Genomic DNA, 27397 nt, shown 5'->3' with positions numbered 1-27397 from the left:
CAGTTTTGTTTTTCGCATTTGGATCAATATGGTCCATCAGCAATATCCATAAACTACGCTGAATGGGTGCAGTGTTTGGAGAGGGGGCGGGGGGGATGATATGGTGTAATGCTGTTTCTCATATAATATCTATTAATAGCTCAGAGACATACATGTCTGCTGCAGCTCAGATGAATTAAAACAGTACTTATCTGATGTTTACTTAGTTTTACTGGGGAGGTAGAAATCAGGCACTGCTCCAGCACAATATTAAAAATCAAAGTCCTAATGTTTTGTGTTCAGGCTTTAAGTAAAAATGGATTGTTTAGAGGCAGCATGGTAGGATCATGAGTTTGAGTACATAAAATTCTGTGACCCATCAGATTCTGTGACCCGAAGGAATTTCAGCCATATAACCCCCCCCCCACACACACACACACACACTATTTAGATACCTAAATACATTTTGATACGTGATTTTGATGTACTAGACTCTGTGAGCCCTCAGATTCAGATTAAATATAAACCAAAGTGTTGACCTCATATTGTCAGGTGACATGTTAGTGCTTTACAGATGGACCTGTACACTAATTTGTAATATCACAGTTATCAAAATTTGTGATATCTGATTATGGGGTCACACTTTTGGTTAACGCCTACAATAATTCGTGACTACCTTTGATAACACTTATCAACATTAAGTATGTGATAAAATAGGATAAAATCAATATAGCTGGAGCTCCTAGTTGGGTCACAGAATTTGTTGTAACACTGGCTGGGGACTTTTGTTGCATGTTTCTTGTTAGCTTTCCATTGTGTAATGTCTAATAAAAGCAAAAATGCTAGAAAACACATCTCAAAAATGTGCACTTTATCTGACTTTAAAACAGTCTTATGCTTGGTAACCCCTCATACACTGAAAGGATCCACAGGCTGAATCATCTTTATACTGTTATGATAAGAAATCAAGTTTTATATACAGACCAGGTGGATGTCAGTTGTGCTGGATGGCAACTTTGGTGGTTCACTGGTCCATAGCATCCGACCCTCAGGGATTAGTTTTAATTAGCAGCACCATCATCAACCATCAACCATCACAAGTAAAACATGATCACAAATAAAGCAACTGTAGTCGCACGTTGGGTAAATAATCTTGTAAAGACTTCAAATCTACTCATCAATAAAATAGGTGTTTCTCTATATACAATTAAGAGTGCTAAGGTGTAGTTTTCTGTAGAAGCCACCTCTGATGTCTGTTATCTCATAAAAAGCCTCACGGTGAGTTAACACTCGACGCTTAGCTGAATGTAAAGTGAAGCAGCCTGTAACTGAGGCTTCAGAGTAGGGGGACACCCACCATGTTTATCTGGGTCAGAGGGCCAAAACCAGGAAGCTGTAACTGGAGAATGATATGAAATTAATGCGGATGAGTCCAATTACTGATGAGTGGCCAGGGATTATGTGAGCAGGGATGAGTAACACTGAGTAACAGCACTGGTTCATATAAACTTTCTCTGTCCTCTGGTGATTCCCCTCACTTCACGTTCCTATTTAACTGCTCCCAGAAACAGAAAATGTTGAATGCATTCATTCTGGTAAGCATCATTAGTGCAGAAAAATATATTAAATATACTAATATATTTTTAATTAGAATGTAAGATAACATGTTGTAAATGTATACGTCTCACTCATAACATCTCTACATCAAATACTGAAAACAAATCAATCCTGTTAATTTCTCTTACATGTTTTAGATGTATTATATGGAGAGGATGTGACAATGGGAAAACACAAACACACACACACACACAAAGAAGCAGTGAGTAGCAGGAGCAGACCTGGCAGCTCTTTATCTCCCTCTGCAGGATGTCAGCCCTGAAATAATCCAGCTTTCATTTTCGCAGCAGCAGTTTTATCTGTCTTTACCACTCCACCCCCGTACTGTTGTACCTGACAGTGACGCACAAACATTTGTATTGAATTAAGAAACACACGTGCATCTAGTAGTGGTTTTTTTAAAATGTTCAGTATATTTTTTTTTGGCAATCAAAAGATGAAAACAGCCGTGACAGCCATGTTGTTTTACTTTCCATCTGACAAAGCTGCAACACAAGGAGAGCTGGGTGCAGAGAAGGCACACAAAGAAAAAACTGAGGACCTATTTGTCTGTATATTTAAGTACTTCAGGAGTTGTGATGTGACGGTGCATCCAGTAGAGAAATCCTGTGCAACTCGTCCAGGTGATCCAGGTGTTTTTTTTCCCCTTTCACACTAGTACACACTCTGGGATAATTTTACTTTAAACCTTTCAGATTGCAGATGTGTCAGCAATTTATCAATGAGTAGAGATTAGACTTTAAACAGGCCAATAAAAATCCATTAAAACTGAAATAAAGTCAACTTTAAGAAAACAAAAACAATGAAAATTACAATCAAATTAGCAAGTTCAACCTCGACTTTTATAAGAAAACAGCAGATTTAAGCAGCAGAGTAACATATTAGTGGACACCCATGTTGAACTGGTTCTGCAATTAAATAAATTATAATAGAAAATAAATTGCAGACTAAACAGTGAATTTAAAGAGTTGAAAGAAATTTACAAACTGATAAAATGCACATTGTGTTGCTTTAAACGGGTGTTACTGTAAGAGTATAAACAGATTACTGGAATGAAATGGACTGAAAAAAGTAGTTTCTGTGTATTTACAGCAGCAGCATCTTCGCCATTGTGTTCTTACACACTTTAATAAGATCATGTGTAAATGGCTCCTTCTCTACAAAGGAAAAAGCCTCTGGGCAAAGCTGCACATTTATTAGATTCATCAAACAAAAACACATCAAGTACAGTATAAAACATACGCACTTGCCCCAGTAAATAGTCCATGGCCACAGGATTTTTATTTCATAAAAACCTCAAAAGTTCTCATTCAAGTCCAATAATACAGCACAGTAGTCAGTTTCTTACACTTAAAATCTCTTTAAGTTAGTAGTAGTGGTGGTGAGGCGTGGGGATGTCGTTCCACCATGAAAATGTCTTTACATACAAAAGACAACGATAGTAAAGAGTTAAAATACAACTAAACACAACCAAACAGTACATAGCCAATGAAGATGTTTTATCTGTGTCAGAGGACGGCAGAGCCAATCAGCCGTTGGCCCTGGTCGTCTCCGGCCACGTGCCGGCAGAGGCCCTCTGCACGGATGACCTTTGACATGAAAGTGAAAGCGAGTGGAGGCCCAGGAGCTGCTGGGAACACAACCTGTTGACACTGCTGAGGACGAAACACGAGCGCTACGTCCAGTTGGCAGGCACGGATGTGAATAACAGAACTGTCGTCAGTCTGAACGCTGCGTCAGGGGCGGATCGCTCTGCACCTCCACGTTATATTCTCAATCACACGTACAAACCAGCCACACAGTCGGCAGTAGTCTGTTTCTCTCACTTCTGCTTCCCTTCCTCGTCTAAGATTGGACGGGAGAGTCTGTACAAAGTCCTTCTCTAAAACACTCCAAACCCGTCTGTGGACGTATGTCTCTCTAGTTTTTGGGGTAAATTTTCTCATAGAAGAAATTTTGTGCCAGCAGGTAGAGTTCTCCGTCCTTTTCTCGGACAGCATGAGCTCTGACAAACTGGAACTGCTCCAGTGCAAACTCATAGAACTCGTTCTCCATTTTCCAGATGGTCGACTGCTGCAGCTTGGCGATGGACTCCTTGGTGGGCGGCTTCTTCTCGCTGGTCTTCCTCAGGTGGGATTTCTTCCCTGTGATGAGAAGAGTAGAGGATTAAAGGGGTGCAGGTAAATGAATTCAGAGATTCAGCATTTATATACACACACATATGGCCAAATGCTTTATGTTAATGCAGGCATTATTACAATTTTACTTACTTTTACGTTTTTGTTACTGAATTTCTAAATTCAACTTGCAACAGACAATGTCAAACCATCTCCGTGTGCCACAACTAATGTGCTTCACTATATGATTCCTAAACAGTAAATAATTGTAATTTAAAGTTGTTTTGTTTGTTTTTTTCAACTGCAAGAACAGCAACATGTTCCTGCAATATTCACCACCCAAAAAACAGGATTTAGACTCACAACGAAAACATTTTTTCTACTCTATTTAAAAATATGTCATAAAAATCATAACTGGACTTGTATGTATGCATACAAGCAACATCTTGTGCTTGAAGCCAAGCCAAAAGTACATAACTATATAATAAAATTAAATAAGAACACAAATTAGCTTAGTGTAGGTGTTATGTCCTTAAGTCCATGTGATTTGCTCAATATTTACAGATAATTGTTGAAATATCGCTCAGCTTTCAATCTTGTCTGATGTGTTCATTTTTCTTTCATTTCTCTTAAAGCAGTGGTTCAAAAAACTTTGTCATAGACATCAGATGAGCTCAAGCGGTCCCTCATGACACCACCTGTCATGTTCAAAATGTGATCAATCAAATTGATTTTAAACTGGATCATTTAGCACTATCAATTAGGGCTGCAACTAATGATTATTTTCACTATCAATTAATCTGTTGATTATTTTGTTGACTAATCGATTAGTTGTTTGGTCCATAAAATGTCAGTAAAAGGTTAAAAATGTTTCTTTGTTTCACAGAGTGACGTCCTGATATGTTGTTGGTCCCCAACAACAATCCACAACCCAAAGATGTTCAGTTTACTATCACAGAGGACTAAAGAAACCAGAAACTTAAACATATTTAAGAATCTGGTAACACAGAATTTTGGCATTTTTTCCAAAAATTACTCAAAACAATTATTTGATTATAAAAAATAGTTGGTCATTAACAATCTGTTGATTGACTAATCATTGCAGCACTACTATTATTTACACAGAAAATATACTGTTACCTTTTCTGTCCATACAAGACATAGTGACAGTTAAGTTTGCATTGGTACTACTACCACATGGAATAGTAGTAGTACAAATTTAAGTACAAAAGCTGGACCTTTCTAAGCATTTAACCAGCACTTTCAGCTCTTTGGGCCTCTGAGCTTGCTTGCTAAAAAGTTCTCACACACTCTCAATCACAGCACGTGATATTCAGGTGTTATCGGACACAAATATATGGATATATACAGTATATATAAATTATACCAAATCATAGTTTCTATTTCTTCAAATTAGCCAAGCTGCTCCACAGTCTTTCTGAGTACCTCTGGTTGGGAATCACTATCTTAAAGGCCACTGAAGAGAGTCAGTTTATTAAGGATTTTATGTTGTTTTATATGTGTGCAAATAAAAAAAATGTCAGAGTCGAGTGATTTACTGCCTGTAGTTCTTTGTGTTTTGGTTTTAGTTAAGGTATAAGACTCCGTGACTTGAAAAAGAATCTCAGTCTTCATTAAATATTATTCATTAAATATACAGTATTTAATTCCAGTACATTTATCTGCTGCAGAACATTATACGCAATATCATCCTTGAGTCATATGTGTATACGTATCGCTGTCAGATTTAATTCTTCCTCATTATTCATTCTGGCTGCACTCATTGTAACTAATCTGTAACTACATCAGAGAGAAGCATGAGTGCATATCGATCAAAATTCAATTCTCAGAGGAGCAATTCAGACTGCAAATATGCAAACACAGCACACACACACAGTTTAGCTTTGCAATTTGAGTGAGCCATTAAAGTGCTTTTCAGTGTATTATAATATTAGTGGGGGGAAACCAGAACGTGCAAGGCAACAGCAAATGGTTTTTAACTATTCAGCAGAGACGGCACCTGTTTTGTACAGCTCAGTGGCTCCTTTGAAGAAGCGTGGCAGTGCGGCCTCCAGCATCATGACAAAGTCTTCCAGCTCCTCTGTTACTCCGACCAGCATGTACTCGTTCACCAGGTTGTATTTAGCCTGCTCCAGGGCCCACTGGCTGCCCACGTTCCTGCACAAAGATCATGTATGTTTTATGTGGATATTTTTCTTATTGTGTTATTCTGCTTAAACAGGGACGATTCTGCTGGATACAAGATGCTCATCAGCTGGAAAGAGGAGAAATGAAGGGGAAGCGAGTGAGATGGACAGTCAAAAGCTGAAGAAGAGCAGCAGAGGAGAGCTGAAAGATACAGAGACAGGAAGAATGATAATGTAAGGGGAGATAAGTTTGTGATGTGAGTCCAGAAAGGATGGAGACAAAAGGAGGAGAAAGACCGGAAGGAATGGAGAAAAAAAAGCCGGTGGCAGGTGGTGTCATGGTCAGGAAATTAAATTATAAGGCAGGAAGAAGACTGTTTAAACCCATAAATAAACTTTTTGGCAAGGCCTTGTTAAACACAGCATTAGAGGGCTGGCAGCAATGTCACCTTTTTGTCTCCAGTATTTATTTAATGTTTCCAAGGTGCATCCCGCTACTTTAATATACTGCGTGTGCTCAGCAGATGGCAGAGGCAACGTCAACATCATCTGAAAAGTGCCGGAAATAGACACGAGTGAACTGAATCCACTACAACGGTGGTTCAGACGGTAACCTGCTTCAGGAGGGTGGACGGTGAAAAGACGGAGGGCACGGTCGAGGAGAGATTGAGGAGGGCGACAGGGATGAGTGGGGGCAGAGAGAGATTGATTCAGATCATCATGTAGAGAGAGCGGATCAAGGCTGAGAGAGCTATCGGAGACCTTGAGAAGACGAGTGTCGCAGAAGTGGTAGAAAAGTACTACGAGGCTCCATGTGGTGCGCGATGAAACAAAACAGAAACCGTGTCACTCTTGAACTAGCTGAACTGCTTGAAGTGAGAGAAGAATAACACTGGAAATATTCGGTATTTTTGTCTACAAATCTCATATTGTATAATCCTGTTTCTCAACAGGACTACTGAAGATGAAAATCTTTACAAAAATGGGGCACAAATATATAGTTTCATTTAAAAAAAAAACAAGGCTCAGGAGTTTCCTAAAACAGCTGTGGATTGTAGTTTTTAGTAAATGTGACTCAAAAATAAGAAACAACTGTTTTTAGCTGCAGATCTATATTTGCACTGGTGAGTATTGACATGGTGCCAGGAGGGTGTATGTGGGATTGAATCAAAATAAACTACAGTGCCCACGTTCACTGAAATGTAGGAACATGTCAGTCTCACTGATTTGTGTTTAATAGGCAGGAGAAATCAGCTAGATCAGCCTTTGGCAACATGGACAATACTTCATTGTTAGTTTTGGTGTTTTTATGGGATTTGTTATAGAATATCTAAGCTTTATCCTTAAAACAAACAGCTAGAAAAGCGAAAACACAGCTAAAGTGTTAAATCAAGAATACAGAGGATTATATTGATTATTTTGTGGGGCACAATGTCAAGTTTTTGAATACTTACCAGCATTCAGAGTAGTGACCACAGAAAAAGGGAATCTGGAGCCAGAGCTTCTCAGGGGCGCAGTCTGAGCCGCCAGCTGATACACATTCATCAAACGTCTGAAACATAATGACGCGATGCATGAGCATGTTTGACTGTGTTTTAACCGTGTCTTTCACTTAGCAGGTCTGGCCATTTGAAGGAAACACTTGTCAAATGACATGAGAATGTTAAACATACCAATCTAGTCTAGAAACATGAGAACTTGTGATGAGAGTATTTATAGATTTAAACCTTCTTGTCTCCTTGTTTCCTGCGTCTCAAGCCGGGCCGGTAGTCGTCCCCAAAACGCAAAAAGTAATAATAGGACACCAGCCTTTCAATGGGGTCCCGGATCACGTTGATGTAGATGGGTTTCCTCTTTACCCCAAACCTGAGAAAAACGACTTGGGTCAGAGAACTCAACAGGATAACAGACAAATAAAGACAACAGATTTAAGACCTCAACTATTTGATTTTCATGCTTTAATACTTTGCAAATGAAGAGCATTAAATCACCACAAGGTGGAGTCAACTGTTCAAAGCCCAAGCAGGGTGACTAAACTCATCTTTACAGTTATGAAAATGTTAAATGAGTATTTCTTTACTTGGTGAAGTCCAGGAAGGAGACGTGTCCGTGGTAGAAAGCTGGCTTCATTTCCCTCCATTCAGTCACATTCTTTACAAAGCGTACCTGAACCAACCAAAACGATGATTATTATTACAGTAAAACAGTGAATATAATGAAGGAAAACACACAAGAGGAATTCATGTTAAACGTGACGCGGACTCCTCTGACCTGGTCCTGTATGGACATGACTGGGTTGTTCTTGGTGGTGTTGATGTGCAGGACGTGGTAGTGGTTCTTCCCGCACAGGTCATAGGCGATGTTGGTGAAGGAAGTGCTGGCCGTCTTGGGCACGCGGTTGTAGATGATGACGACGTCGTCTTCGCTCTCGGACAGCGCCGACGCCGACGAGTCTCGTTCTCGCAGGCCGTCCTGCGTGTGCCGCTGCTCGATCTCCCGTACCTCGTGTCTGGCGATGGCCCGTTCTGGAAGGATGGGAAATTAGATACAGGTGAGTCTGAGACATATACAGGTAAGGTTTGTGTGTTTTTTTTTCATAAATAAGGAGTGTTGGACAAATTACTGATTATACAAACCAGTTCCAACCAGTTCCAGTGCAAAAAAAAGAACTTTTATATGAAAAAAAAGGGCCAGAAAGTATGACATAGTTTAAATACTTTATAAGGTAAACAGGCAGCAAGAAAGAAAACACGAAGATTGGAGATCTTGGGTCACATGGACACGAAAACACTACAATCTCAAACTCCCACATCTCTAGATCTTTGTTTATATACTGCTCCATGTTTACAATGTCTCATAACTGTGCTCAGCCGATTTTTGTCATCCCTGCTATGAATTTGTAGTTAAATTTAAACCTGATCCAGTTAACATAGTTCACTCCCTAAAAAAAAAAAAAAAGGAAAAAAAAAGATCCATTCCTTGTCAGAGGCAACCCATCTGTGTGAGAGACTAAACTGTAAGTTCATTAAAAATGGATTTCAATTTCATTTCAACGGTCTCTTTTGGAGAGCAGATAGCTAAAACTCTTCTCCTGCTTCACACCAAGGATCAAGAATAATGTCAAACAGGAATATTAGTTAATCATTTTGTGAGCAGCCTATTTCACGCTGCGGTGCCACGTCTCGTGTTCGCTAATCAGATTCAACTTTAATATCGTTCCCCATACCTTCACTTCACTCTCCTTATTTAACCGCAGAGTGAAGTGTGTGCGCTCCTTTCAGATCAAATCAATGTACCGTCTTACGGCTGAGTATGTCTTTGTGTGCTCTGGTGTGCTTTATATAGTCTGAAATTCTCTTCTCTTCTCCGCTGCTGAGAAAAAGCGCCACGTGACGAGGACGAAAAAGGTGAAAGGTGAAGAGCGAGAGGTGACGTGGTTAGAGGTTAGAGGTTGGTAGTTAGACGGTAAGGCTCACAGTTATTTGATAGCTAACTGGACGTTTACAGGACATCAATATGCTATAAATGAGGGGGGCGGAGGTGGCGAGGGTAGGGGGGGGGGGGGGTCTCCATCTAGACCCAGCCAGACCTCGGTGCCTCAGTGTGAATAGAGTCAACACAAAGAAGCCCCAGCCTTTGTCGCCCTTGGGCTTTTCTTCGTCTGAATTCGTCTCAGATTGACTGGTGTTGACAATGCCTCAGAAAACTCTGCAGGAAGGATGGAGAGAGAAGACGGGTGTGTGTGTGTGTGTGTGTGTGTGTGTGTGTGTGTGTGTGTGTGTGTGTGTGTGTGTGTGTGTGTGTGTGTGTAGGGAAGGCAGCACAACACTGGAGCACCTAATACCCGTGGGAGCTCTCAGTGGAGCCAGCAGGCTCCTGAAGCCCTGCCTGGCTACTGAGACACAGTTACAGCCTGACTGGTCTGGTTGGCTGTAGAGGCTGGCATCTGGCAAACATGACCAATTAAGATGTCATCTGTGATTCCGTCTCCTTCATCTGTGTGAGTGCACACGTGTGGACACAACAACAACAACACACTCACACACACACACACATACACACACACACACACAAATCCTCTCACTGCCCCCTCTCTTACACCATCCTGAGCAGCTGTTAATGTTCCACTGATCAAAGCTGGATCTGGTTACGGACGGAGCCGAGCCGCTTCCTCACGCTCGCAACTGGTGGCGTTGAGACGTGCCAGGTGGTTGTAATGGGTGAAGGCTGAAAGCTCCCAGTATGCACAGCAACCGTAATGGAGACATTCATTCACGCGTCCATCTGAAGCATGCATTAGGCCAGCAACAACAGCAATAACAGTTGCTATGCTGGAACTTCACCGCCTGGGCTCGAATGTCCTTTTAAGATTATTTTTATGACGGTGTACAGTGAAGGGAGACTCAGAGAGGCCGTGACATTCGAAAAATAGAGCCGGAGTCCAACCCGTGACAATACAAGCCATAAATATTAAGTGCCTTCGGTCTGTTACACACCACCAGGTGTCTGAGGGCTTTAAAGTCTAGCTCACAATCTTACAGGCTCTGAAAACCTATTTTCTCCATCAGCTTCTAACTCTGAGCTACGAGGTTTTGCATGAACACAACATTTTCTGTCAATGTTCTGCTTATTTCACATGTAAGATTTCTGTATTTGTGTTTATGTCACTGGTTTAAGCTAGGAAAAAGTAATTGCATGTTCTTCTGGGATTTAGAAACATTTCAGTCAAAAATTGATGACAGTTGTGGGGTTGTTTGCTTTTGTTGCTCGACTACTGTCAATCAAGCCTGACTGGACGACTCCCACACAGTCTCGATGAAGCAGATTAGCTGAGTTTGTGAAAGTTAACACTTTTAAATTATACCTAAATTAGTTTTCTGCCCTTGTTTAAATCTGCACTGACCAATATTTTTATATTGAGTCAAATGACTTCATGTAAGATGAAAGAGGTGATGAAACCACAGAGAATTAATAACCCGACTCTGCAGACTGTTTTAGCGCCTTTCAGCTCATTGTTTTGTTTTTTCAAGGCCGCGACTTTACTGCAATTGAATGCTTATGTGTAAACAGGCAACTGTTTGCTAACATGTTACCCAATTCAACTTCATTTTGTCAAGTGTTGTGTACAACATGTTGTAGTGGCCAAAAAAAAAAAATTTGTGCATGTTTCTCTTTGATTGTTGCTTATTTAATCATGAATATTTAATGTTATAAAATACTTAATATTTAAAACCAAGTTTTCAGGGGCTTTAGAGGGTTAAAAATACAGTCCTTTTTCCAGGTCTAGAGGTGGATATTGTCTGAGATGTTTGGCATTCTCAGCACTGAAAATGGTATTTCTGTTTGAAAAAAAAAAAAAAAAAAAAATCAACAGCAACATCTATTTCCAGAAACAGTGTTTCTCTGGATAATCCACAGACCTCGCTGTCAACAGTTTTCACTGGATCTACTTTGTACCAAAAAGAAATAGTGCCTGTGGAAAACTGTTGACAGCGAGGTCTGCGGATTATCCAGATAAGGAGGACAATGTTTCTGGAAAGAAATGCTGCTGTTGAGCATTTCAAATGTATTGTTTCAAAGCTTTGAGCACCAGAAATGAAATTCCATTGACCTCCATTGTGTTGGATGATTAGATACCATTAGGGGCTAAGTGAGAAAATGTTTTTGGTTTTTTTTGTGATTTGGATGCATTGACCCTTTAAACTCTGTTGCTAAAGACTTATGTTCTCGTCCTAATTTGGAACTGCTGGCATCTTCAGGACCAAACAGGAGAACATTCATCATATTTCATAAACACACTAACTAACACTAAAAGTGTTTGTAAGGCTCCAGCTTGCAAAGAAGGCCACCAGACTCTTTGTTTTTTTGTTTTTTTTTAAAAAAAAGGACATGGAGGAGAGTGAGAAAACACCAGGGGCTACAGTGTCCCTAACTACAACGTCCTGAGCTATGCTAAGGGCCCCAGAAACCACTTGTTCAAGACATGGTGTTTTGTGCCAAATTTCCAACAACCAACAAGGAGGCGAGGCGGGCACGGAGAGGGCTTCTTAGGCTTTGTAGTAGACGCCCTATTCATTGCAAGACAGAACATACTTGGCACAAACCTTGATATCAGAGGGTGCCACACACACACACACACACACACACACACACACACACACACACACACACACACACACATACTTAAGCTTAGTGCTCCCTTCTGAGGTCATTTAATTAGAGAACAAAAGCCTGAATTACGATGGCCACACAGCAGGCCTCCTTTCATTCCACATTTCCGTCGGTTTCCTCCCCTCAAGCCGTCTCTGTGCATTAAAAGCTAATTATGAACCGTGAAGCCAACACGGGTCTTAAACATTGTGACAACTACAAGCCTATTACTCTTGAGTTTCATTCAAAGTGAGGGACAGGAGGAAGACAGAGCACTGCTAGTTGAACATATTTACTGAAGCAATTTCGCGGCCGATTAGACGCAACCATTTGAAATCATCATTCATATTCGCCGCCAGATCTGCAAACTGTGACAGGCCGTCGTGTATTATTGCTATCACGTCAGATCTGATGGGATAATAAAAGTGGGGGAGAGAAGATGATCCTTTCTCCAAGCAGCTCATAAATCCATCATCTCTCCGATCCAGAAGTCGGAGCTCTCTCCCTCTCTCCGGTTTCCCCTGAGAGGGTTAGCCCCTCGAACCGAAGCCTTGGGCTAGGTGGGTAATAGAGATTGGCTATCAGCGGCAGACTGAGGTGTTCGGCTTGTATGGTTCTGCTTGGATGCCGCTGGATTGCAAAATCAATGAAGGATGACAGGGAGGAGATCTAGGTTGCTGCTGTATAAAAATCGAGTTAGTCTGCTGCCGCTGCTGTTTCTCCCTCTTCCCTCTATATAGACTTGGAAGCACGCTGCTGTTATGCAGTGCCAGGTTTCCAGGGGGACAGTTATGTCACCACTGCAGCACTCACGAACATTTGGATAAACTGTGCACTTCCAAATTTCTAATTATTCTAATTCAGTCTTTGGATCCGTTTAGCAGAGAGTGGATTATCAGAGGAAACGGTAATAAAGTCTGACGTGGGGAGAATCAGGCCCGACTGAACAGAGCAGAACCTGCATTACCATTGTTATTTAAGTGATGACAAGGAATATGAAACATGCTGTGAGAGGAATCTGTTGTGCGGCTTTTCAGCGCTGCTGGCAGCTGCAAGAGAACTGAAAAAAAAAGGAGACAGATAAACGAGAGCGCTTTCATTATGTGATTGTGAAGGTGTTCGGTACATTCAAAACGCCTTCAGAGCTTTCAGGCGAGCTCGGTATGACAGCAGGAGCAGAGACGTACACAACCACGCACAACACTTTCTTTAAAGTTTTCAGTAGACACCAATACTTTTATGCTATATGCAGGTTTTCATACGTTTTCACATTTATTCTTGTTTTTTGACTAAAACACGTTCAATTGTTTAGGTGGGCTTTTTGAAACAAGTGGTGGTTGGGGGGGGGGGGGGGGGGGGGGGGGGGGGGTTATTACTAAAGCTGAGGCATTTTTCCCACTGGCTTTGACACACAAGTACGACATTGATGCTCACTGAAAGGTCTCATTCACTGGTCTGTCCTCCATAGTACAGCTGGGGGAGAGAGAAGAGGTGGGGGAGTCGGGGGAGAGAAGAAGAAGAAGGGTGGTGGTGGGAGGGGGGGGGCGGACATTTACCAGACCAGAGTAAGATGGAAACTGACAAAAATGTATCCAGAAAATCTGATCATGGTTTATAACAGCTGAGGCAGGGCTGGATTAACTTTACAAAGGGCCCAGGGGCAAAGATTTGATGTCGGGCTCCTATTAACTCCCTACATCCTGCCCTTTGTGCATTGTGTATGCAAATTGTCACATAGTGAAATGCACACAGCAGAGGATAGATGTTCATTATATGCACACAGACCCAGAAACGACCCTGTACTATACTGGAATACCACCTTGTCTCAGATTTTCAGTGTCTCTAGTCATTTGATTAAAGCTGCACTAATCAATACTTTTATAATATCAAAGGCTCTAATCACTAAGTGTTATATGAAAGGTGTCTCTGGTAGTGACAAACCCACAGATAATTATCCTTCAGCTCTTTTTAGTGTCTTTCAGCTCATTGTTTGGTTTTATGTCCTGAAACTTCACTGCTTTGCTTCTGTCTCACTGCTCTCGTGAGCGTTGTTTCCAGCCACATTAGGCAGCTGCTTCAGGCAAAAAAGGAAAAAAAATGCCATTGTAAACCAGCACCAAACAGCAGACAGACAAAGTTACTGACTTGCTGGTGAACATAGTGGAACATTTAGCAACTAAAGAGCCAGATGTTTCCTTCAGGAGTTGGTGGAGACCAAAACAAAGCTAAAAAGAGAGTTAATATTTGACTCAACTTCATTAAGTAGCCAGAAACAAGATGCTAAATGTTGCTCATTTACTGCTAGATATGTAAATAGGCAACTGCACATCAACATATAAAAACAGGAAGATGTTGGGAGTCTGTATTTGTTCTGTCCTCTAGATTTATCATATCAGGAGGAAACTCTGATAAGAAATGCTAGAAATGGTACTGAACAATGTATCAAAGTCAGACTTCAATAGATGCAACAGAGAGGCTCCACTATTACAATTCAAATCAACAGATGCACCCGGTGAAGTGAAGAAGTGAAAATAAAATGTCTGGCTACATTGCAGATTCTAATAAATAAAGAAGCTCCACAGCGACGTGATATTTCCTGTCCTGGACTTGGCACTGCTGCTGTACAAGGCTCAATAAATACCGGCTGAAGAGTTTTTCATTGTTATGACTTTCACGGTAGTTCTGCTTTACTAGAAGGCGCACAGAGGAACAGGAAAGGTGAGGAAAATACAGGAAGGGGGGGGGGGTGACGACGACGTGCTGTTAAGGTCATGAGCTGAACCCACAACGCCGGGAGGACAAGGGAGGTACTCCATCCTCCGGAGAGATGCTGCTGCTGGGCTACAGGAGCTTAATTCAGTGCAAACTGTCCACATAAAAGGTCACCTATACTCAAAAGCCTGGACATGACTTTTTCTCCTCCGCTGACAAAAGTAGCATGTCGAAAACAAGTGCGTTTTTGTCAGAGTGCCGACAAAGCATTCCTCTGATATGTAGAGGAGACAAAACCCGCCTTGTCAGTGCTGACAGACAACACAGTGCAGACAGTTTAAAGTGGTTAAGTAGTTAGGGGTATGGGTCTTGAGACCATAATTACTCCATTGAGAGTCATTGAGGACGAAGATGGTAACACTAGAAACTTAAGAATTTACTTTTTTTCGGGAGAGAAGACTCAAAAAGACCATGCTCCAGCTGAGGATGGGGTGTTTTTTTTTTTTTTGCCGTGCAGAGTTCATGAACTAAAGATGAAATACAAGCTGTTCGACTAAACTGGAGGGTACGTTAAATAAAATCCAGCTACATGTGGCCCATTTATTATTCCTTGTCTAAATGCAAGCCATGTCTCTACACTAATGATAACAATCCGGGATAGATGGAGATGATAATCATTGTGGTTCAAGCTGCCACTTTCTCCCATAATATGTCTTTTGTGCGATCGAAGCCAGTGGTGCTGTCTGACAGGTGAGCCAATAATGTCTGGGTAAACAGGGCCGCGTTCTGTCTGCTTCATCCGAAACAGACAGTCAGATGAGATTATGGAGCAATTTACACAGATGGCAGATCCCATCATTCCCCTGCCTTGTTAAGTAAAGGCGGGTCTGACAGGTTGTGGAGGGAGGAGGGACGAGGAGGGGAGGGGCGGGGGGGGGCGATTGATTGGAACAGATCTCATCTTGGCACAGATTGTCAATGACTAAGCAGTGGGAATTAGCCAACAGAGGCATTTGCGCTTCAAAAAGGAAAGTGAAATATCTGGGTAACTCTGGTCAAGAGAAGAGCTATTAAATGGATTTGTTAGACGCTGCAAAGAAAGCAAAGCAGCAGAAATGTCTCTGTTACCGTTAAATGCTTCAGCCAAAGCCTCACAAACACCGCAGTCAAATCTGTGACAGCTTGAAGTGAAAGAAACTTGAAGTTAAACAGATTGTCGAGTCCATATAGATTCACATTGAAATACGATGCTCAGGGCCCTCGTATTCTAATGTAACAACAAACAATGTTTGCATAACAACGCAGATCTGGTTGCGAGCTACAACCCAGATATCTGATGTTCCCTTTCCAACTCCATCTCTCGGCCCTGTAACAGATAATTAATAATGCATATATAGGAGTCCAGGGAAAACTCCACACTCTATTAGGCCGAACAGACGACAGCTATTCATAGAGTTAATGATGAGTGGGAGGGACAGGTGAACACCGCAGAGGATTTGTCCCACACAGAAACGTGCTACTGAGTGAGAACGGCGTTCCACAGAACATCTCTGCGACGAGACCGGTTCAACTTGTTATCACTTTATCTCTGCAGGCTTATCTGTGTGTCTTTCATCTCCTGGTTCTCTGCCTCTCTTCTTTCATCTCATTATATTTAGCATCTCCAGGCTATCCATCCAGCAAGGAAGCTGTAGTGTTTCGCCGTCAGAGGATCACTGCGATGGGATGTGCTGATCCCACTTTTACTCCCCAGATACCGATTCCAACACCTGAACTAGAACTACATTTAAGGCCAGGATTGGCTGATAATACCGGTGTTCTGTTTTTTCTTCTCTCAATTTAAACTCAACTTTGTGGAACTGATTGGGTGCGTTTGGGACGTTAAAAGGTCACATAAGGCTGTAAATCACTTCATAACTATAAAAAGGTGGCGCTGAAATGACCCTCATTGCTTTTCAAAACCATATAACAAAACCACATTAAGCCGGATAAGAGAAGCTCTGAGTTGACGAATGTAACATCTACGTACCATTGTGCACTGCAAATGGTCTGTGCAGTCTTTTCCCTGGGTTTCGCCTCTCAGGCCACATAGGCACCACCCTAACCCTGTGATTGGTGGAGCTTGTTTGGAGAAAAACCCAGGACCCAAAAAACTGCATTGCACAAAATGTATACTTCATTTACTAGTGACAATGTGTGATTTTATTATTCCAATAAAAAGATGATACAGCTGAATATCAATAAGGCAGAAAAGGTATGTATTTGGGTAAAACTGTATTTCAGTCATGCATGTTCTATGTCTTTTAATATTTGGCATTTTTTTGCTCAAAATGATTTCGCAAAAATTAGGCAACGATTAAGAAAATAGTTCACTGATTCATTTTCTGACTAATCTCGACTAATCCTTGCAGCTCTAATATTAATGCATGTAAATAAATAGCACTCAATCATAGTAAACGGAATGAATTTAGGACACTTGATTAGACAAAACAAGCAATGAGAAGACGTCACCTTGGGCTCTGAGAAACTGCTGGGTGTTTTTTTAAGGGCTGAAAGATTGATGGATTCATTGGAAAAGATACAAGCACATTAATAAAAATCATTGTTTGTTGCAACCCTAATTAGTGGAGACATTCATGAAGCAACATTATTTTGAGGCTTGTGAAATTTTTAACTATGTTGTTCCAGAGGGTTTCTAAAACTACATGTACAGTTTTTTTTTTTTTTTTAAAACACTGACACAGGGACAGGATTTATCGTGGATTGATCAGGTCTGGCCGATCTCCTTTCCATTTCATTAAGGTTATTATTGGCTCCAACAATGATACAGTTTGCTGGATTGATGCATCATTAATACTGGTCAGAAGCAAGAGGCAGGGCAGGATACAGACACTTGTCTATGAGAAAAAACAGCTTAATCAATCAATCCGGTGTGTAGCGCTCCTGAGCGAGAAGCAACCGAGGCGAAGTGGTTAAGAAAAAAATAACACAAGTAACAAAGAAAAAAGGGAAAAAGATGCAGACGCACAAATCTAGTGATCCTCACTCAGCGGGGGACAGTCTGAGTGTGGGAGCTAAATATTCAGCAACCCAGATACTTCATTAATAAGGTGCTGCACACACGCACACACACACACACAGCTGTTTGCTGTGTACTCATTTGTATTCTGTCTAATGAACTTCAAGTTGTATTTCAGGCAATTTGGCAATGCTGCTCACAAAATTCAGCACACCGAGGAGACGGAAAGAGACAGAAAGCACAAATAAAGACACAGAGACAAACAGAAAGAAAGCAACGAGGCGTGGAGAAAGAGGTGAAGTCTGACTACAGAGGAGTGGAAACAGCGTAGTAGCATCACATTAACAGTTCATCCCTGAGGATGCCAAGTGTTAGATGTGTTACAGGAAAACAAGATAAAGGCATCTTTAAGCCAACTCTACAATAATAGGAGCAAAGATGAACCAGAGGCTGAGGAAGAAGAAGGCCAACGTTACTCGACCATCTTCCTTCCTCCTCTATCCCTCCATGTTCTGATGAAATTGGTTGTAAAAAGGCTGCAGGCCTGCTTTCTTCATTTTTTTTTTTTTTTTTTTGTAGGGGCTTATGATTTTCACCAGCCGGGGCTTTAAATATTTCTGTGTCGCAATGAAAATTAAATCATCTCTTTCATTTCTTCTTCTCCCTCTAACACCCCTCCCTCCCTCCTCCACCTCCCTCCTTTTCCTTTGATAGCACCTTATTTCCGAAGCCGGCAGTGGATATTCTTCCTTTCAGGCGCACATCCAATGGGGTTAGTAAAACACAAGAGGGATTTGAATATTACAAAGGAGACCTGGCACGCAAATAAAGAAGTTGTTTACAACTATTGATCCAGAAGGAGCAGGATGTGAGTACTGTCATTATAAGTTATTATCATGACAGAGGTTTATTAGCCGCTTGCTGTTTCTCCTGTCAGAGAAAGAGCTGATTGGTGCTGAAGAAAAAAAAACAAAAAAAACCAACCCTGTTAACTCTGCAGAGAAGAAGAGAGGGACCTGACACCTGCCGTCACGTGTTTACAACTGCAGGCTCCATCATCTGTCAAAAACCCCACAGGCTTTCACTAGGTACGGCGAGGTGTGAGCCATAGTGAGTGTAAATCAGATCATGTAGCTTTTATCATCATCAAAATGGAGTGTGGAGATCGTGCGAGAAAGGAAAACTGATTATTTCTGAAACCTTGCCTTGACGAAAAAGTCACATCAGCATCCAGGATCAAAGTTCGCTCTGAGCTGTGAGAATCTCTGCAGGACAGTTTGCTGACCTACGTCTGATTTATCTTTTCAACTAAAGAGTATCTCATCAGCCATCTGTCAAGCTCCACTTGTCCCCTGTGCGTTCAATATAAAAAACAGACCTGCAGGGTTTTGCTGCCACGTTCCTTCGAGTCGAGTGAGCCGACACCTCTGCCCAACAGTGACATGAGAAGAGATGAAGACAGAGGGGAGACAGCAAGGAGGGGAAAAAAAAAAAAAGTGCATCTGTGTAAAGAAGTGGGGAGGCAATTTTGGGTAGACGCCAGCTGAGGGGAGTGATGGGTGGTACTGGAGCGGGGTGTTCTTCTCCAACGGCCTCCAATTACATGCAGGTTGTGAAACCGTCCATAACACCCCGATTAGCCTGTCTGTCATCCTGCTACAGCAGCGGACACGGTGCCGGCTCCGGTTGCTGCCGTGCGCGCCACTTTGCAGGAACACATTCCCTGTCGGACAAAGTGCATGCCAGAGACCATAAATCCTGGGGCCCAATCAAAGCCTGCTTCTAACAATACAGCGAAAGCCCAGTATGACCATTAGCGCTCTGCCTCCCCACCTCCCACAGCAAATCCATCCCCGACACCTACGCCCGTCTCCGCAGTGGGCTCTCCTCCATTAGCCGCTCAAATGGCATGTTTCAGAGAGTGACTGAGCCCGTCTAGGCGATAGACGCTACCGGCTGCTTACAGTACCAGATGCCAACATGCAGAGTGAAAGCAAATGACTCATGCACCCTTTATACCCCTCAGGGAAGCTAAAAACAGAGATGTAGGGTGTCAGGGAGAGTTCAAAGGGAATCTGAGTTCTGTGTCCACAGAAAGGATGAGAAAATAACATGAAGAAGGAGAACAAATGCTGGAGGATACACATTTGGGGGGGGGGGTTGACTTCTGGAGTTGTGGAAAGAAACGGGGCTCGGTCTGGTTGAGTTCTGCCGGTGTGTCACCAATTAGCTTTAAAAGGAAGCAGCCCTTTGAGTGAGTCACAGAAACCAGTTGACACGCACTTGACAAACATGTAGGAGTAAAAAGGAAACCAGGTAGACACTTGGATCACCAATAGGAGTAAAATTTGAAACACAACTGCAGCTCAAGGTCTCAGAATGAAGGATGTGCAGCGGGGATCTGAACAGCATCCGGGCAGCTCTGAGGTGGAACGTCGCCCAATCACAGTGCACGCAGTGAGTAGCGATGCCTGACCAATGTCCTTTCAAGAGCAAATTCCTGACCAGACCTCCGGGTCCCTCGGCGGCGGAGCACGAGGGTGGGCTAGAGGCTGCGAGTGCCTGGCATGACAATCAAAGTCGAATTCAAACCCCGTGAGTGACGAGCGAACGTTTAAAAAGTCTTGCGTCAGCTCGGCAAACACTTCGACAATGAGCGCATGCATCGCTTCCTCCTTCTGCATTCAACAGCATCTCTCTTCTCCCTCAGAGCTCATCACAGAGCCGCTTGTGTCTGGAACTAAATATCACCACGGAACAGATGGAAATTGAATTCCTTTAATCAGACTGAATAACGGGCCAGCAGATAAAAAGGCGATGATGCTGAGGGGGGAAAGTCTTGCGGATCGGTCCTGGTGGGTGACACACAGCCCTCACATGGCCTGCGGGGTGGAGGGGTGAAGAGGTCATCTGGTCCAGTTATAAAGGCCATAAGGTGACAGTTTTATAGGCAACGTTTCTATTTACGCAGCTCTCAATATACCTTAGATGCCCTCAAGAACGAACCCGCCACTTATATACACACACAAGCTTTGTTACTGACTGATTTTGAAAGCATCAGAAAGGGTGGACAAGCTGCTCAAAAGCTGTGATTACAAGTGTGAAAACTTGTGTGTTGGAACATTCTCCCAGAGGAAATAAGTCGCATGCTTTGAATCTATAAAAGCAGGTAGTAAGGACAGATGCTATATAAATAATGATGCACTCAACTGTGTAATGAACATGCTTTCAGCCAGGAAAGACAGGAATCAGAAGAAAAGTGATGTTTCAGAACAACTAAAGAGAGTTATTGGCTTGAGGATCCATTTATCAAAATACATCTCTCACACACACACACACACACACACACTGGTGGCATTTTAGTCTTTACTAAGCTTGTTCAGAGGGGATATGACATCCTATCCAACAGTTTCCAGTTTGACTTTATCACAAGTGTCAGCTCTGCATATCAAAAGAGACCAATGCCAAAGTAATCTGCATGTAGATAGAAATTTCATAATCATATTCATCAATAAATCATACTTTTGCTGTGACATAATCTTTTTTTTTTTTCTTCAAAAGAACCAGAAAAGCTTCTGGTGGTTCCTCTTTAAGAGCTGCTTTAAAAAGGAAATTTCATCTGGGTTGGCTTCTTGCCTTCTTTTAACCAGCGGATTACATTTCCTCGACTGGTTGAAAAGATCTAATCACTGCTGAATCAAATTCAAGCATTCATCTCCTGTTTGACGTCAGTGAACCATTACGAGGGATTTATCAGTCTCAGACTTTAGAATAAAGTAGCGTGAAATTCCTCAAGGTGAGTGTCTGAAATTGGCTGAACTGAGAGGGAGTTAATGGCAACCCTGACGGGGAAAGTGGCCTTGAATCTACTCATCCACCCATCCGTCCGTCCGTCCGTCCGTCGTCCGTCAGTCCTCACGCAGTCAGCCTGCGTTACTGTTGACCCAGCTGGCAGCAGTGCCGATGAGCAGCCAGAGAGAAATACTGTCAGAGTAATGGATTAGGCCCACAGCAGGACACACATCTGCATCGCAGCATGATTGTAATGCAGGAGACTCCTCGGTGAAACCTTGGGATGACGATTAGCTTGGAAGCAAATCACAGCTTGTTTGCCCTGCGGGAGGTGTCTAATGGGGGAAATGATTCAACCTGCATGCCAGGAAATAGGATCCCACATTATGAGGAGAGGGTGCCGGTCATTCCAACCCATACGAAATTGAATGTGAACATGTGAAAACATGATACAGGAAGGTGACATATCCTTCCAAAAGTTTTTTTTTTCTCCCCTCAGTGTCACAGAAGAGTTATTCTCAGAGTGTTGATTTGGGTTTGGACACCACCTGTCCTGGTCGTGGTCATTAAGCTGGTTTTTATTGTTGCACAGATGGACCTGCAGCAGGCGTACCTGGTAATGCGAGCAGCCCTGTGGCTGTCTGTCAGCGTCGTGTCTGTGAAAGCCTCAGTCAGAACTATTTGGCTATGCAGCACATAATTCAGAGCTCCAGTGTACAGACGTCTGCTCAGTCCAGTCATCCATCAGATTGCTTTTTGCCAAGTCAACAGATTCTCCTGGTGGTGGGCAGTCAGGGGAAAGGCCTCTCAGGTTCTGTTTCAGCGTCGGGAAGAGAGTGTGTGTAGTTGTGTGTATGTGTGTGTGTGTGTGTGCGTGCGTGGGGGTGCAGCCCAGGAGGGTTTGGATTTTCACAGGGTGTAATGTATAGTCCTTTCCAGCAGCAGTAAACCATGTCACAGGCCAATATAGCCATCTATACCCCCAGGTCTCCTGATTGTTCCAACATATGAGAACTCAGCTGGGATACTTTATTCAATTAAGCTGACTGTTAACCATTCAATTCACAATCTGGCCTAAAACCTTTCCAGTGTAGCCTCATCTTTACAGACGTTGACTGTAAAGACAGAAAGTTGAATTACTCTGTATTATGATAATCAATTAATCGTTTCAGTCGTTTTAAAAGTATAAATGTCAAACATTTCCCACTTCTAGTCATTTGTGAGGATTTGCTGGTTTTCTTAGTCTTATGTAAATTGAATATCTTTGGATTTTGGATTGTTGGTTGAACAAACCAGGCAATCACCTGAAGACATCACCTTGGACTTAATGAAACTATGATGGCCATTTTTCACTGTTTACAGATGTTTTGTAGACCAAACCATTCGTCGATTAATTGAGAAAATAATCATTAGTCGCAGCTCTAGAACTAACAATTATTTTCATAAATTAATCTGCTGAGTATTTTTTCGATTAATCATTTTGTCCATAAAATATTTGAAAATACTGAAAAACGCCCACTGCAGTTTTTCAAATTGCAAGTTGACATAATGAGCTGGTATGACCAATAGTCCAAAACTCAAAGACATTTAGTTGAGCAACACTGAAAAGAAAGAAAAGCAGCCAATGTTCAGATTTGAGAAGCTTGAACATTTTTGCCTCAAAAAACGATTAAAACAGTCAAAATTATTGCCAATCCACTATTCAATTCATCAACTAATCGTTTCAGCTCCAGTCCCAGTAAAAGTGGCATGACGTCAGGCCCCAACTGGTGCTGAAACATCATTAATTGATTTGATTTATTAGTCGATTGACGTAACAATAACAGAGTAATCATTTAAATAATTTATCAAGCAAAGTGTCTGGAGCTGAAAAGAGCAGCTGACTGAGCAATATGAAGACAGTCATTTTGAGCTGTGGGACATTGTGAAGGGCATTTTTTTGGGACATGTTATAGACTTAACAATTAACTAATTACAAAAACAATTGTTAGTTGCAGCCCAAACACAAACTTTAAAGCCCCCACACAGCCACACTTCACAGGTATTTTCACTTATTTTTTGTTAATTAGGCCTCTCAGAACCTTGTGGATGTGTACAGACTGTGTCTGAGTGACATCTCCCTCCCCTCGCCGGTTAGTTTAGCTGCACCTATTTGAGCAGGAAAACTTATACCTTTGTCAAAGTTTGGTGACCTCACATGAATCCCAACATAGCTGTGCCTCACTTCAACCTGAGCAGAGGTCAGAAGAAGCTGAAACACCCATGTGTGCAATAACTGAAATGTTATCCACAAAAGACACATTGGCTTGTCATAGCAGGAAACACGCTGTGTTACTAATGACATTAATGATTTCTCTGTTCTATTTAATATCGCTGTAAGCTATTCAACTGAGCCAGCGTGCACAATACCACAACCCTGGAACCAGCTCACCTAAATGGTATGCAGCTGTTATTAATGTTATTAGTAACACTTGTGCTTTTCCTGCTATAACCATCAAAATGTCTGCCGTGTAAAAGGTGTACCGGCTGCCCTCTCTCCATGCTCTGCCAGGCTGCTACTCTCATCAAATGACGCAAAAGGTGGTGTGTGAACCCCTGAGGTATGCTGGCTGCACCCTCAGGGTGTCTGCACCGCTCTGCTGCTCCTTAAAAATCCCCACAGTGGAGGCACCAGAGAGATAATCCTGCAATGTCCCAGATCTTTATTGGAACTGAGCCCCTGATGGGAGCTAGCAATGAGATTTGAACGCAGCGCCGGCCACGTTTCAATCAGAGGGGAGAGTTTGGTAAAGGGGCAGGGGAGGATTTGCAGCAGGGTGGCGTCCCCATGCATGCAGAATATTACTAAAAATGACTTTGAGCAAAAAGATGTTTTCTGTCTGTTCTTTGGACACTCCTACTAGTCTCACTCGGCTCTAATATTTCAAGTCCTACATTTCCAAATTAGCTGTTGAGATCCTGTTATACCTGCGAGTAAGTATACAAGACCAAACATTCTCCAATTCCAGCTCCTCATAATATTAATATTTGCTGCTTTTCCTCAGTTTTACATAATTGTAAACTAAATATATTTGCCTTTCAGGCTGTTAGTCAGAAAAAAACAAAAAAGCAAACTGTAGGCGTCACCTTTAGAATACTGTTGATGGCTAATTTCCAGTATTTTCTGACATTACATACACCAAACAATTCATCGCTTAATCCAGAAAACAACTGTCAAAATAATCATTAGTTGCAGCCTTTTTTCAGTCTACAAACACACACTCGGCTGCTTCCTCTGTCACAGGGTAACTGGTTTAAGACAGCAGCACTTCCTCAGTCTCACACTGCATTGCACAGACTAGGACGAGAGGGTAACACTATCTGTGGTTATATCCATTGAATGTGAGCAAACATTTGGAATAGTTCAACTTTTTAGTCTTATCAGTCATGCAGAGTTCAGCAGGACAGCTCCCAGATCCTCTGAGCCATATGATGAACCGTATGTGGTGTATGAAGTGCTGCCAGTGTCTCAGCACACCACCTCTTCTAGACGCGAATGCACAACAATGGGGCTGCACAAATCTACACTGACCCAACAGAGAGAGAGCTCACACACAGCCGTGCGGTGTCCCTGGAGTGCTGTGACGGGATGGCATCGGGCTAAAGAGCCCCCTTTTTTAAACTTACCAAGCTTTCCCCGGGACTCCTCCAGCTTCTGGATCTGGTTCTCCAGGAAGAACATGGCCAGTGCGAACGCCAGCAGCGCCAGCAGCTGCAACTTGGGCGGCATCATGACTCTGAGCAGCCCCATCAAATCATCCAGAGAGGGATGTGGTCAGTCCATGCTCATATGAGGAGACACTGAAAACACACACAGCGACGACGGTGATTACAAAGCGGCTGAGTGTTTGTGCATGGCCCCCTCTCTCTCTCTCTTTCTCTCTCTGTGTGCGTGCGTGTGTGTGTGTGTGTGTATGTGTGTGTATGTGGATATCTCCCAGTGTTCAAATCCTCTGGTTACCTCAAATGCGATGTGTTCATGCTCGGCTCGGTTATTTCATGAAGTCAATTCCCACTAGCTGAGCACCGTGAAGCCTTAGAGATTTCTCCAGAGTGCGGATTTGTCCCTCCGTGTTGTAGGAGCGGTGGTACCAGCCGCTGTCGCCTGCGTCCCCCATGTAGGTGTGTCCTGTCCCGGCCAGTGTGTTGAGCAGCAGCAGCAGCGCACCACGGACAGCCTGCTACTGACACTCAGGCCATTGGATGCATCACCAGTCCACCAACAGCTGAGGCTTTCTATTGGTCCACAGTCACTGCCTGTGCAGACGGGATTGGACCATCTTTAACAAACTGACCTTTTTTTTTTTTTTTTTTTTTTTTAAACTTTATTGAGAACAATACAATATACGTACAATTTGTTGTATGAATATCGATTATGCATTCCTCAAAAAAAAAGAAGAAAAAAAAGTAGAATATTGTTGTTTATATCCATCAGTTATGTTCTGCTTCCTGTTCTTGATACTTTTTTCTTTCTCCTTCCTTTCCGCATATTTAATGTATATTTGCATTACAAAATGATTGTTTGTATCTTAAAACTGTACTTTTCCCTGCTTGTACTACCTTGTACAATGTGCTAGTACTATATCATGCCAATAAAGCCTCTTTGAATGAATTTAAATACAAAAATAAATACAAAAATAAGGTGAATTAGTGTAATGTGGGACATTGCCAAATGTGGGACACCTAAACTTATATACCTCTATCTATTTTTCTACCAAATGCTAATGATTACTGCTATCAAATTAAACCTGGGGTGTCGTAATTGAAATCAAATGACTTCCCACGTGTGGCCGGGCAATCTCTCAACAAGAAGGACTTGCTGTGAACTCCAGTCAAAAGTTTAGTGACAAAGGATTTAGAGTAATATAATGAAGCAATGTTGCTAGTTCTTATCAGCTATTGTTGAGAGCTGGTGTTTCTTTCATTTCCTATTTAAGTCAAATTTTCATTGTCCCACTTTAGAAAATGTGTTTTGAAATGTGGTTTGAAATGGTTTACAGCATGTAAAACCTTTTTTTACTGATGTGGAACAGCATATATGTTGTTAAATTGGTGAAATGTGCATTTAAGTACATACAATGTGTAATACCAATAGTTATTCAGGGGTCTTAGTCTTGTAATGTTTAGTTTTTACTTATTTTAGGCAGGATGCAAATTATATTATTACTGATATTAACACATAATATAATAAATTACTATACTATCTGTAACAGCAAAAATACTGTAATTACTGTAACAACATGTACTTGGCCTTAAGTGTTACTGACCAGAGAAGTTTTTATTGTACGAATTAAGGTGACTTAGGCTTTTCAGTCTCCCAGTGAGTGTCCCAGATTTCAGTCTGAACTGTCCCACATTAGGAAATGCAAATAATCTGTGACAATTTGGCACAAGGAACACTTTCATATTTGAGATTTTTTTTCTCTGAGTGTGATATCTGCATTCTCTTTTCTCTTATGATTAGACACCTTAGGGATTTCAGAATGGTATTGAGTGCAGATATAATGTATTGGTTTCATATCAAAATATATTGCTGTAAGTGCCAGTTGCAGAAATTACCCACATTACTCTGATTCTTGCCTAAATAGTGAAAAAAAATAAAATAATAAGTACATGTGCATGATAAAAATAAATATACTTGAGGCAAAGTATCTTTACATTTCAGTCAGTGCATCAAGGTTCAATTAGATTTAATTACACATCTAAATTATTGTACCATAAATCATTTATATATTGAGACTCTATCAACACAGATTACCCATGTGGTGGCAGAGATGATCAAATGAATAAATAATTAAACATACAGCCTTGGTCAAAACACCAGA

General features: G+C 41.9%; 1 protein-coding gene across 1 annotated transcript; it reads right to left on the bottom strand.

The window, feature by feature from the left end:
- Positions 1–2045: 2045 nt before the first annotated feature.
- On the bottom strand, positions 2046–25794 carry hs2st1a (heparan sulfate 2-O-sulfotransferase 1a). Its single transcript, XM_067605402.1, has 8 exons — positions 25534–25794; positions 25200–25373; positions 8132–8385; positions 7941–8026; positions 7588–7726; positions 7315–7412; positions 5734–5891; positions 2046–3740 (listed from the first exon to the last, which is right to left on the bottom strand). The coding sequence occupies exons 2-8, from the start codon at positions 25321–25323 to the stop codon at positions 3517–3519; spliced, it is 1083 nt and encodes a 360-aa protein (XP_067461503.1). The 5' UTR covers positions 25324–25373; positions 25534–25794; the 3' UTR covers positions 2046–3516.
- Positions 25795–27397: the final 1603 nt, after the last annotated feature.

This window comes from Thunnus thynnus, chromosome 12, assembly GCF_963924715.1.
Source record: "Thunnus thynnus chromosome 12, fThuThy2.1, whole genome shotgun sequence".
Taxonomy (NCBI): domain Eukaryota; kingdom Metazoa; phylum Chordata; class Actinopteri; order Scombriformes; family Scombridae; genus Thunnus; species Thunnus thynnus.
Note: the sequence above shows the minus strand (reverse complement) of the source record. Positions and strands in the feature narration are given on the sequence as shown.

What these genes read in the sequence shown, in the direction of transcription:
- hs2st1a (XM_067605402.1), bottom strand. Translation starts at nt 25,323, where the DNA reads ATGGGGCTGCTCAGAGTCATGATGCCGCCCAAGTTGCAGCTGCTGGCG. An exon ending in TCATGTCCATACAGGACCAG is followed by an intron (nt 8,027 to 8,131) that starts GTCAGAGGAGTC and finishes TGGTTGGTTCAG; the next exon opens with GTACGCTTTGTAAAGAATGT. An exon ending in GGTCACTACTCTGAATGCTG is followed by an intron (nt 5,892 to 7,314) that starts GTAAGTATTCAA and finishes ATCTTTGTGCAG; the next exon opens with GAACGTGGGCAGCCAGTGGG.